At 39.4% G+C, this 13370-nt stretch overlaps 2 protein-coding genes across 2 annotated transcripts; both read right to left on the reverse strand.

Moving 5' to 3' along the window:
- Nucleotides 1-553: 553 nt before the first annotated feature.
- On the reverse strand, nucleotides 554-5122 carry LOC141012597 (extracellular calcium-sensing receptor-like). The gene is made up of 8 exons (XM_073486116.1): nucleotides 5016-5122; nucleotides 4363-4657; nucleotides 3972-4261; nucleotides 3345-3640; nucleotides 2497-2702; nucleotides 2138-2359; nucleotides 1569-1692; nucleotides 554-1458 (listed from the first exon to the last, which is right to left on the reverse strand). The coding sequence occupies exons 1-8, from the start codon at nucleotides 5120-5122 to the stop codon at nucleotides 554-556; spliced, it is 2445 nt and encodes an 814-aa protein (XP_073342217.1).
- A 2859-nt stretch (nucleotides 5123-7981) lies between these two features.
- On the reverse strand, nucleotides 7982-12247 carry LOC141017273 (extracellular calcium-sensing receptor-like). Its single transcript, XM_073491940.1, has 8 exons — nucleotides 12141-12247; nucleotides 11472-11766; nucleotides 11072-11361; nucleotides 10452-10747; nucleotides 9895-10100; nucleotides 9528-9749; nucleotides 8963-9086; nucleotides 7982-8886 (listed from the first exon to the last, which is right to left on the reverse strand). The coding sequence occupies exons 1-8, from the start codon at nucleotides 12245-12247 to the stop codon at nucleotides 7982-7984; spliced, it is 2445 nt and encodes an 814-aa protein (XP_073348041.1).
- Nucleotides 12248-13370: the final 1123 nt, after the last annotated feature.

Here is a 13370-nt window from a genome sequence, read left to right on the forward strand (position 1 = left end):
TAAAATTAACATAAAAACATTTTAAAAATGTTAATGTTACATCAGATGGAAAACTTACAGTTGAAGTTCACTAAAGCAGTGCAACAACCTTGTGGCGGAAAAGCGTATAGCAGCTCCCTCAAAAGCCCAACAATGTGATTTGTAATCAGCTGATGGTAATACCGTATGCTGTACGGAGTACTTGGGGAAGGTTGAACAGTATGAAAATTGTGATACCGCCCAATCCTATACTGCATGTGATATGCTGTTTTACCTCCCTCATTCTGCATCAAACCTTCTCACTATCCTCACCATTTAAATTGGTTTTGTAGGGGGTCAGGGTTTTTATCAAGAAGTCAAGAAAGATCTCAGTATCGTGCTTTTTTTTTTATGTATGTTTACTTTATTTGGAACATTATTTATAAAATGAGGCAATAGGACAATCAAAACTCACAACATTTGTAATATAATCAAGCATTTGTTAATAAATAGACCTAAACTCAGTGTTAAATGTACATAGCATAAGCTCTTTACTGAAAGTTGCCGTCTTTACCATTCCCAAACCTTGAATGTCTTAAGATTGATTTTTGTTCATTAAATGTTTCTTGGTGTTTTTCTCTGGCTTAAACAATATGATGAAACACTTTGGAGCAAATATACACAGTATAAGGCCGAAACTGGAGGCCAGAATGGCAAATATCTCCACAGCCACAGTGAATTTCCCAGGAGAGCTGACATATGCTGGGATAAAGGTGATCCAGACTGCACAAAATATCAGCATGCTGAAGGTGATCAGCTTGGCTTCATTGAAATTATCAGGTAGTTTCCGGGCTAGGACAGCTAACACAAAGCAAAAGACAGCCAATAGGCCTATATACCCAAGTACAACCCAGAACCCAATGGCTGAGCCTAATGCACACTCCAGGATGATTCTCTCCTTAAATGTGGTTATGTTTTTCATTGGAAAAGGAGGACGAAGAAGCAACCAAATAGTACATATTAAAACTTGAATAAATGTGAAAGAAACTACAGTCATCCTTTGCTGCGTAGGTCCAAACCATTTCATGACATTACTACCTGGGAGTGTAGCTTTGAAGGCCATAAGGACAACTATAGTTTTCCCAAGAACACAAGAGATACAGAGGACGAAGGTGATGCCAAATGCTGTGTGGCGCAGCATGCAGGACCAATCAGAGGGTGCTCCAATGAAAGTTAATGAACATAAGAAACATAGAGTCAGGGAGAAGAGCAGCAGGAAGCTCAGCTCAGAGTTGTTGGCCCTGACAATCGGGGATGTCCTGTGACGAAAGAACACAGCTGCTGTTATGATGGCAAGACAGGCACCACCAACTGAGAATGCAGCCAGGATGATTCCTAGGACCTCGTCAAAGGAAAGAAACTCTACAGGCTTGGGGAAACAAGTGTCTCTCTCTGCATTTGGCCAGAACTCCTTGGGGCACGGGAAACATTCTGGGGAATCTGACAATATAATAAAAATGGCTTTTAGCAGTATTACACCCAATGCTGTAGACATGTGTTACAAAAATAAATGACAAATTACAAATGTCAAAAAAAAAAAAAAAGAATACCTGTAGCATTGCTAATCTCTCCCTCAGGACATGGTATACAATCATAACAGCAGATGGGTTTTCCTTTCTGCAGCACTTTACGAGTTCCTGGAGGACAACTGTCACTGCACACTGACACAGGCACCTGGTACATAGATATAACCACCTCACACATATTTAGAAGTGCTATGCATCTCTTATGAATATAATATAGGTTAACATTTTTTCAATTTGTCTTAAAAAATATCCAAATGCAAATATATGTATTGAGAGTGTTATTTATCTTTGGAACAATTACATTTGTTTATACTAGCTGTGAGGAAATCCCTTCCTAAAGCTACAATGTAGCTGTTGGGTGATAAAACCCACAGTAATCGTTTTCGTTCAAACTCCCTCTTTCTTGGCTGCAGCTCACACTGAAAATACTATAATATGTTTTTTCTCCCACATATCTTGCACTAAATTGTATTTGGAATACATCTCTTCATGGCCAGTGTGGACAGGGAAAACAGATACCAAAAAGAAATATCAAGCCCTCTGAGATCACCTCTAAAATTTTAATATGTGATTATTGCTTCTGAACTCCTTACGTGTGTGATGCCATCCACCCAGGTTAGGTTCCTGATGATGCGGAACTCCTGGCCTGCCAGCAGTGATGCATCATAGTGCCCTACTGTCACCATCTCAATGCTGCCACTCTCACTTTTTTGCCAGTTAACCAGCTCATATCTGGCAACAGGATCCCCGTTGGCATCAAATGACACATCATAACCATTTTTGGAAAAATGTACTTTCTTCAGTTGAGTAAGAACCTGTGTGGATCAAGTTAAGTAAGCCAATAAAGGAAGGAAAAGAAAACATGAATTTAAATGGATATTTCAACTTCTTATAGTTACATTATAGTGAAAACAATGGCATTAGGGGATTCACTTATTCATTTTTATCTGACCTGTTTGGACTCTATCCTGGCGAATTTGTCACACTGAGCTGTAAAATTTGTGTCCTGACACGCTGCATTATGAATGGCATGAGCTATTGCATAAACAGCCTTGTAAACCATGTTACTGATTCGGAGCTGAGATGTATCAGTGTACGGGTCCTGGAGCGTCTTTATGTCTTCAGTTCCATCACACACATTTTCATCTATGGCTGCACCTAAAAACACACCAAAATAGGAAATAACAATGATATTACATTAGTATTCTCTCTCATGTGTTTATTATTATTATTTGTATTTTTTAGGTTTAATTTGACTTGGCAAACCTGTCTTACAGAAACAAATTAATTTAAATGAATCAAATTAATTCCTAAAACATGCTTCTCGTACCTTAGAGTAATGTTTTGAAGACATGGCTTCATCTATATTTTTGTTGTAGCTGCTATTTCAGTTTGTTTCAGGCCCTACTTCTCCTTCTATGTCAGGTCAGGCATTAACATTCAGTTACATTCAGTCACATTTATAAATAGCAAAATAACTGAAAAACTTTTCCATGAATCCCCAACTGACTTCACCTGTTTTAATGTGTGTATAATGATAGTAGGAGCCCTAAACTTGATCTGACATCATCGATCGAGATTATTGACAGAGAAGCACCTTTTGTCCACCCCTTGTCTTGTTCAATATCAATAGATTTCCCTCTCAACAGAAATCTGTGGTTTGATATTAAAGTTGCTACCGACTTTTATTATGGGATGCTCCTCTCAGACAGATGGTCAAAAACAACAACAACAATAACACAACCACAAGGACCCTACAGTAAATGTCAGCTACATTAAAAATTAGATCAACTTTCTCACTTTTTCCTAGCCTGCAGTTGAATGCATCCTCCCAGAACTCAGTAAGCAATGGAGAGGCAGCCACCTTAGGGGGAGACAGATCCAGCAAGAATTCTCTCAGACCTGGGATGACAGATTGCTCAATGCCAAATCCGATGGCTCCAGCACAGAAGCTGAACCTCAGCATATCTGGGTCAGTTACCCAGGCCTCACTGCCTATCCACTGGCGAGGTGGAGAAGGTTCAAGCGACAGCTCCTCCAGTAGGATCCTCAGGTCTCCAGAGGCTGCAAATGCCACAATGACCATAGATGTCGACCTGGAGAGACATTATATTGCATTGTATCAAACCAAAGGAAAATAAAATTATGATTTTTAAATAAATATAGATATTGTTAACACAATAAATGAATGAAAGACGAAATTTAGTTTTTGATATGTTGGAGGTACAGTGTTGTTCTCACTAATTCTATTTTCATGACAATATCAGACATAAACATACAATAATTAAACATAAGAAAAAGAAATTGCAATTTAAGATATTTAGATGTATATTATTATATTAATATATATTAAGATAACATTATTGTGGTTTTGTGTGCAGAAGGTCAGTATCAGTACAGGGGAAAAACAATCAGTGATTTAGAAACCTGCGAATAATGTCAGCTACTCTCTGGATCCTGCTATGTGGGTGGGTCCTGTAGAAAGATTCAGAGTATTCCACACAGATTCCCTCCTTCTGTGCTGCCTCCAGGAAAGAGGCCATGCCATTATTGCCATAGTCTGAATCTGACCGGACAGCACCTATCCAAGTCCAGCCAAAGTGTTTCACCAGCTTGGCCAGTGCGTCAGCCTGGAAGTGGTCACTGGGTATTGTTCTGAAGAAACTCGGGTACTGCTGCTTATCAGACAGGCATGCACAAGTGGCAAAGTGGCTCACCTGAAGAAAATGTATGTATTACTCTTTAATGGGACAAACATCTGTCAGCACTGGCTTATATATATTACACACTGTTTGCCAGAAAGTAAAAAAATATTTACTTGAGGAATGTCAAACGACCCGATGATGCGCGACATGCTGATTGATGGCGTGGACCCAGACTCACCAACAATAGCCATCACCATACCAGATTGTAGACAATTGTCACCAGTGTAAAACACCGGGTCCAGTCCATTTGAAAGCTGGAATGTCACATGCATCGCCAGAGGCACTGAGGCGCAGGAGTCGTGGATCTGATAACCGAGTGTGATGCCTGGCAGCAGCTCTGTGCTGTTGTTAATCTCCTCGATGGCAAAAACCATTGTGTGTGAGAGACGCAGTTCACGGGAGTCAATGCTGCACACAGATAATCATGTCACTGTCTGAATTAACATATGATTCTTTTAAACAGAAACGAACAAAAGGAAGAGCTGCAATTTTTTGTTATGGACAATAACTGATAGAGATCCCCTGCCCATCAAAATTCAAAACAAATATTAGTCCAAATATAACATGAAATTTAATCCACAAATTAACAATCTTACTTTGTTGTTACTGCAAAAATACATAAATTATTTTATTTTAAGTTGTCAATACTACAAAAAACAGTGCTAAAAAGTAATACAACTGCAAACACTAACAACATGTTTGTAAACACATCATTCAAATAAAAAGATTCCTGTCCTCTCGTCCATCACCTCACCCTCTTACTAACCTCCCTGTGCACCTTGGTGACTCAGGCATGATGGTGTAATTATGCATCACTGTGTGCAAGTAGTGGTGTATGGAGAAAACACCCCCAATAACATAGTCACCATCCATTGAGAATGCCGGTAATCGAGTGGTACCCTGTAGCTTACATTTCACAGATGAGGCCTCAGTGCTGACCCCAGCACTAGTCCTATCCTCTGTGAGCCCAGTGCTTTGTTTCAGAGCTGTGTTCAGCTGAGACAGAATGAGGCCAATAAGGAGAGCTGAGATCTCCATCCTAAAGTGTGTGTTTGTGGGAATACTGAATGTGTTTTCACTGGTTTATATAGATTTTCAGACAAAAGCTTCTGTCCTTCTACTGTACGTCAGCTTACTATACATCAGAGACGAGACCTCGTTACCTATTGGTCTTTCATGAGCTCATGTCCAAGTTCCAATTCTTTTCAACTGGTTACATGCAAAACATAATGTCCATTACACGTCCCTATCTCTTGTATATATATATATATATATATATATATATATATATATATATATATATATATATATATATATATATATATGTGTGTATAGATAGATAGATAGATAGATAGATAGATAGGACCACACATTAATCTATACTTTATACTGTTATTTTGTTACTGTTTTGTGTCAAAAAAACACAATAATATATTAAAAGGACATTAAAATGCATTTTATATAATATTGTACTCTTGTGCCTGTGTTATATTTATGTACAGTATATCCTTTTTGTATTTTCTTGTCTTTTCTTCTTCTACTTTTTTAAAAAGGCCTCATGTGGACAGGTGTAAAACCAAGTACAATGTTTCTGGTGCTTGACCATTTTGTTATGTTGTAACACCAAGGTTACTCTTAACTTGATTTAAAATAACTAAATAAACTTAAACTAAGTCAATTTAACTAAAATAATTACATTAAATCTAAAAGTAATTAAAAAAACTTGAATATTTAAACATTTAAATCAACTAGGTGAGGACTGTGTTAAATGAGCAGAGCTTAAGCTATTTACTTTATGATACAATTTTAATTCTTGAAAAGAAGGCCATCAAGATAACAGAAGATCTTCATCCCTTGTTTGTGCCACAGTTGGAGCACTGCATCCACGGACCTGGAATTCATTTGTATTTCGGCGCCACCTCAACATCGACTTACATATCCTTTAGGTTGATGGTGGTGAACCTGGCCCGGCTGAACTAATTCCAGCAACTACTTGATGGTTAGCACACTGAAGGATTTGCATCCAATGTACTGGTTCAAATGCAGAGATACAAAATGGGTCTGAAATCTTGTCCTCTTGAGGACCAGGATTTATATGGAGTTAAACCCTTACTGTCTGTCGTAAGTGGAAACGACAGACACAGTTTCTGTAGCAAGTCCTGGATCTCTCTAAGTGTTGCTGTCTCTTTTCTCATCTTATAAATCCATCTCTTCCTTAGAGGATAGATTGACCTCCCTTAGGAGGAATGTGATGGTCTCAACACCCTGTCCATCAATCAACAAACAATCCCAGCAGCTCCTGGCGGGTCTCCGAAGGCAAACTGGTCTTAGGTGGAGGGGAGCCCAACAGCGAGCATGTAGGGGCCCTGGGGTCTTCTGGAGCAGTAGACAGTTACTGGGAGGCTACAAGGGCTGCAGCCTCTGCGGTCACTGAAGCAAAAACCTGGGTGTGGCCGAAGCTCAGGGAGGCTATGGGGAAGGGCTTTTTCGTCAACCTCAAGGAAGTTCTGGCAAACCATCCAGCAACTGTGGAAGGCAAAGCAGGGCTTAGCCCAGGCTGTGTTCAGCATTGGAGGAGCTGGGGCATATGGGGAGCTCTGAGTAGAGCTGTTGCTCCTTTGTGTCTAAAGGAGCCAACTTAGGTGGTTCAGGCATCTGATTAGGATGCCTCCTGGGTCCCTTTGGAGGTTTTCCAAGCACAACCAACTTTGAGGAGACTCTGGGGCAGACCAATAACTCGCTGGAGGGATTATGAATCTCATCTGGCCTGGGGATGCCTCGGGATCCCCCAAGAAGAGCTGGAAAGTGTTGCTGGGCAAAAGGATGTCTGGAGTACCCCGCTAAGCCTGCTGCCACCATGACTGACTGCTGGAAGACAATGGATGGATGGCTGTGTACACAAAATAATGTCTATTAAAAGTCACTGTCTCTTTTGTCATATAAAGTTATCACTGTAAACACCACATATCTCTTAATGATTATGTTGTACCTACAACCCTTTATTGCTATTTTTAGCTCATATAACCATTCAGTGTGTCCAGTGAGTGGGATTTAGTGGCAGTTAGCGGTGAGGTTGCAGATTTCAATGAGCTTAAAACACCTTGTCTCCAGCTTCCCAAAGGTGGCCACCGAAAAATTGAAAAACACGAAAGGCCCTCTCGAGACAAAGTGTTTGGTTTATCCTCTCTGGGCTACTGTCGAAACATGGCCGTGCAACATGAAGAACTCTGTGGAGGAGGACCCACACCATCTTTGGATATGAAAGGCTTATTCTAAGGTAACGAGAAAACAACAATTCTTAGTTTCAGGTGATTAATTATGAATAAAAACATAATAATGAATATTAAATTCCGTTTATGTCCATTCATCCTCCTAAATTGTACTAGCTAGACCTTTTACCCTAAAAAATGAACACAACAATGGGTTGTCTTTGTGATTTAATCACTTCCTGAATAAATCACAATATTTATTATTCCACATATATTTGAAGTTTTATCAAAATGTTGAGACAGAACTCAGTATCACACATTGTTTGATGAATTTAGACATTAGCACAAAGAGAAAATTATTTTGTGAAATAGATATATTAAATGCACATCAAATGACACTGAAATAACAATGTAAAGAAAAACTTTTACATATTGAAATCAAGCTGAAGACTGTGTGAAATGTGGATAACTCAAACTATTTACTGTCTGTGGTGATCAAAAGTTTTTTCAAACCTCAAATGTCTCAGGATTGATTTTTGTTCATTAAATGTTTCTTGGTGTTCTTTTCTGGCTTAAACAATATGATGAAGCACTTTGGAGCAAATATACACAGTATCAGTCCAAAGCTGGAGGCCAGAATGGCAAATATCTCCACAGCCACAGTAAATTTCCCAGGAGAGCTGACATACGCTGGGATAAAGGTGATCCAGACTGCACAAAATATCAGCATGCTGAAGGTGATCAGCTTGGCTTCGTTGAAATTATCAGGTAGTTTCCGAGCTAGTACAGCTAACACAAAGCAAAAGACAGCCAGTAGACCTATGTACCCAAGTACAACCCAGAACCCAATAGCTGAGCCTAATGCACACTCCAGGATGATTCTCTCCTTAAAAGTGGTTAAGTTCTTCATTGGAAAAGGAGGACGAAGAAGCAACCAAATAGTACATATTAAAACTTGAATGAATGTGAAGGAAACTACAGTCATTCTTTGCTGTAGAGGACCAAACCATTTCATAACATTACTACCTGGGAGTGTAGCTTTGAAGGCCATTAACACAACTATGGTTTTTCCAAGAACACAAGAGATACAGAGGACGAAGGTGATCCCAAATGCTGTGTGGCGCAGCATGCAGGACCAATCAGAGGGTGCTCCAATGAAAGTTAATGAACATAAGAAACATAGAGTCAGGGAGAAGAGCAGCAGGAAGCTCAGCTCAGAGTTGTTGGCCCTGACAATCGGGGATGTCCTGTGATGAAAGAACACAGCTGATGTCATTATGGCAAGACAGGCACCAGCAACTGAGAACGCAGCCAGGATGATTCCTAGGACCTCATCAAAGGAAAGAAACTCTACAGGCTTGGGGAAACAAGTGTCTCTCTTTGCATTAGGCCAGAACTCCTTGGGGCAAGGGGAGCAGTCAGTGGAATCTGAAATAAATGAAATAAAAATCAGCTGTTAGCAGTCATGTATTTGATTTTGTAAAATTGAGAAAGAAAAACATACCTGTAGCATTGCTAATCTCTCCCTCAGGACATGGTGTACAATCATAACAGCAGATGGGTTTTCCTTTCTGCAGCACTTTACGAGTTCCTGGAGGACAGCTGTCACCGCACACTGACACAGGCACCTGGCACAAAATAGATACAAGCAAACATACACATATTCGGGTGTGCTACACAGATTTTGGGATTTAAGCAGAAAATGATATTTTGTCTGTTTAGTCTGTCTTAAAACAATAATTAAGTACCAGTATGTGTATTGAAAGCATTAATAGTTTTTGCATAAAAATGCATTCATAAATTCAGCTAAAGTTAAAATGAGGCTTCAGCAGTCAGAGTTAGACAAATCAAATGGTTACATATCTTGCTGCAGCTATGCAAGGGAACACTTTTTCACTTGATTTGTCAATCTATTCCAAATTTTTAAATCCATTTTTGAACAAAATGACTCTGGATTTCGTCCCACACCTCTTACACTGGAAATGTATTTGTATATCTTTATCTTTACCATTTTTGTACACCAACTTCTAAATTACAATATGGTAAATTGTTGCCTTTGGTCCACTTACTTCTGTGCTGCCTTCCACCCAAGTGAGATTCCTGTTGATGCGAAACTCCTGGCCCTCCGGCAGTGATGCATCATAATGCCCTACTGTCACCATCTCAATGCTGCCACTTTCACTTTTTTGCCAGTTAACCAGCTCATATCTGGCCACAGGATCCCCATTGGCATCAAATGACACATCATAACCATTTTTGGAAAAATTTACTTTCTTCAGCAGAGTAAGAACCTGTGACGTGAAGTTAATTGAGACAGTGAGGAAGAGAAAGGAAAACAGAAAAAAAAACAATATTTATTTTCAATATATATATATACAGTATATATTATAGTAAAACAAATGCCATTGAAGAGTTCACTTTTTCATTTCACCTGACCTGTTTGGACTCTATTCTGGTGAGTTTGTCACACTGAGCTGTAGAATTTGTGTCCTGACACACTGCATTATGAATGGCATGAGCTATTGCATAAACAGCCTTGTACACCATGTTAGTGATTCGGAGCTGAGATGTATCAGTGTAAGGGTCCTGGAGTGTCTTTATGTCTTCAGTTCCATCACACACACTCTCATCTATGGCTGCACCTAAAAACACACAGACAGAGGAAGATGTTTTTTAAGCATTAGCATTGATTTTACATTATCAGTTATTTTTATGCATTTGTTTTTCTTTTTGCTTTCTTTTTGTCTCATTTAAAATACACATGCTAGTAAGTTATTATTTTTAATCTCTCATTTAGCTTATTGCCCTGGAGACTGTCTATGTACTGTGTGCTCATGTTCAGGATGTCAGTGTTGGTATTGTGAAAACCACTGAAGCCAAGTTCATTCAAAACACAGAATGTTCCAATCAGAGACAGAATCAAAAATAACACGACCACAGGGAACTAACTGTGAATGTGTTTCTATTTCAAAATATGGGCACAACTTTCTCACTTCTTCCCAGCCTGCAGTTGAACGCATCCTCCCAGAACTCAGTGAGCACGGGAGAGGCAGCCACTTTAGTTGGAGACAGATCCAGCAAGAATTCTCTCAGACCTGGGATGACAGATTTCTGAATGCCAAATCCAATGGCTCCAGCACAGGAGCTGAACTTCAGCATGTCTGGGTTGGTTACCCAGGACTCACTGCCTATCCACTGGCGAGGTGGAGAAGGCTTGCGTGAGAGCTCTTCTAGCAAGATCTTCAGGTCTCCAGAGGCTGCAAATGCCACAATAACCATAGATGTCGACCTAGAGAGACATTATAGTGCATGAAATTAAACCAATGAAAACACAAAATATTCTTTAATGAAAAACGTATTGGGATAGATAACACAAAAAGACAAGAAGAAATTAGTTTTTGATATGTTGATGGTACAATGTTGGTTTCACTAATAATTTTTTTTATGAAAGCATCAGAAATAAACACAAATTAATTGAACATCAGATGAAGAAACTTCAAATTTAAGATTTAAAAACAATCCTTCATCCTATGTTTCGGTTATCATTTTTTGTGGTTTTGTGTGCAGAAGGTCAGTGTCAGTACAGGGGAAAAACAATCAGTGATGCAGAAACCTGCGGATAACGTCAGCTACTCTCTGTATTCTGCTACGTGGGTGGGTCCGATAGAAAGATTCAGAGTATTCAACACAGATTCCCTCCTTCTGTGCTGCATCGAGGAAAGAGGCCATGCCATTATTGCCATAGTCTGAATCTGACCGGACAGCACCTATCCAAGTCCAACCAAAGTGTTTCACCAGCTTGGCCAGAGCATCAGCCTGGAACTGGTCACTGGGGATTGTTCTGAAGAAACTTGGGTATTGCTGCTTATCAGACAGGCATGCACAAGTGGCAAAGTGGCTCACCTGAAGAAAAAAAAGGCAGAATTAAAGTATAATTCTTTAGCAGCACAAACAGAAAATCAGCACTGGCTCATATGAAACACATAATTTGCCAGAAATTCAAAAATATTTACTTGAGGGATGGTAAAAGCCCCGATGATACGAGACATGCTGATTGACTGTGTTGACCCAGACTCCCCGACGATAGCCATCACCATACCAGATTGTGAACATTTGTCACTGGTGTAAAACACCGGGTCCAGCCCATTTGAAAGCTGGAATGTCACATGCATCGCCAGAGGCACTGAGGCGCAGGAGTCGTGGATTTGATAACCGAGTGTGATGCCTGGCAGCAGCTCCGTGCTGTTGTTAATCTCCTCAATGGTAAAGACCATTGTGTGTGAAAGGCGCAGTTCACGGGAGTCAATTCTACGTACAGACAATCATGTCACTGTTCAAATTTACATATGAAACACAATAAAATAGAATAGCAATTATTTGTTATGGACCATAAGTGAAAGCTGCACTACATCTGTGAGCCATAGACATCAAAGAATTTCCTGACCACCAAAATTCAAAATACAAGATTAGATATTAGTGCAAAACTCACATGAATTTGAATGCACACATTCATAATAAATCAACCTAGAATCTTACTTTGTTTTGATACTGCTAAAACCAAGAAGAAAAAAAACAAATACAACCAATTTCAAGATGATTGTAAAGACATGATACATATCAAAACATTTCTATGCCCACACAGTGTCACATCCTCTTATCCACCACGTTACCCTCTTACTCACCTCCCTGTGCACCTAAGTGGCTCAGGCAATATGGTGTAGTTATGCATCACTGTGTGCATGTAACGGTGTATAGAGAAAACACCTCCGATAACGTAGTCACCATCCATTGAAAATGCAGGTAGACGAGTGGTACCCTGGAGTTTACATTTCACAGATGAGGCCTCAGTGCTGACCCCAGCACCAGACCTTTCCTCTGTAAGCGCAACCCTTTGTTTCAGAGCTGGTTTCAGCTCACACAAACTCAGACACAGGATCAGGCCAATAAAGAGAGCTGAGATCTCCATCCTCAAGTGTCTGTATCTGGAAACACTGAAAATGTTTTCACTGGTTTATATAGATTTTCAGACACAAGCTTCCCTTCTTTGCCTCAACAAGTCATCCCTAGTGTGTGCGTGTGTATATATATGTGCATGTGTATCATGTGCATATATATATACAAATTCTACAGCTCAGTGTGACAAATTCACCAGAATAGAGTCCAAACAGGTCAGGTGAAATGAAAAAGTGAACTCCTCAATGGCCTTTGTTTTACTGTATATATACATATATATATTATTTGTTTACTTATTTGTTTGTTTTCTTTGTGTAGGAGGTGACTCCTGAATCTCTCGCCTGTATAAATTTGAATTTTAATGTGTATGTGAGCCAAATGTATGTTTGTTTGTTTTGTCATATATGTTCTTGTTTTATTTCTTGAAAATTTAATAAACATATATTTAAAAAAAAAACAAGTCATCCCTAGACCATCTTCAATTAGTCCAGAACGCTACTGCAAGGCTATTGACCAGGTCCAGCAGGATGACACATCATGCCAGTTTTACATTCTTTACATTGGCTTTCTGTTAATTTCATTTCAAAGTTCTTGTCTTCACATTCAGAGCCATATACGATCAAGCACCTGCCTATATTTCTAAGCTGCTCCATCCCTATCTCCCTAATAGGTCACTTAGGTCCTCTGACCAGGCTCATTGGTTGTGCCCCGCTCCCGTCTAAAAACTAACGGTGACCGTGCCTTTGAAGTAGTGGCCCCAACACTGTGGAATGCTCTTCCTATAAACTTACGCTATGCAGTCTCTGTTGAGGCTTTTAAAAAGCAACTGAAGACTTATTTATTCAAAATGGCTTTTGTCTCACCTGCTGCTATCTTTTGTTGTAATCTGTATGTTTTTATTTATTTATTTATTTATTTTCCCTCCCTTTTGTTTTTTTAATGTTTTGGTTGTTATTGTA

Source organism: Pagrus major, chromosome 2 (assembly GCF_040436345.1).
Source record: "Pagrus major chromosome 2, Pma_NU_1.0".
Lineage (NCBI taxonomy): Eukaryota > Metazoa > Chordata > Actinopteri > Spariformes > Sparidae > Pagrus > Pagrus major.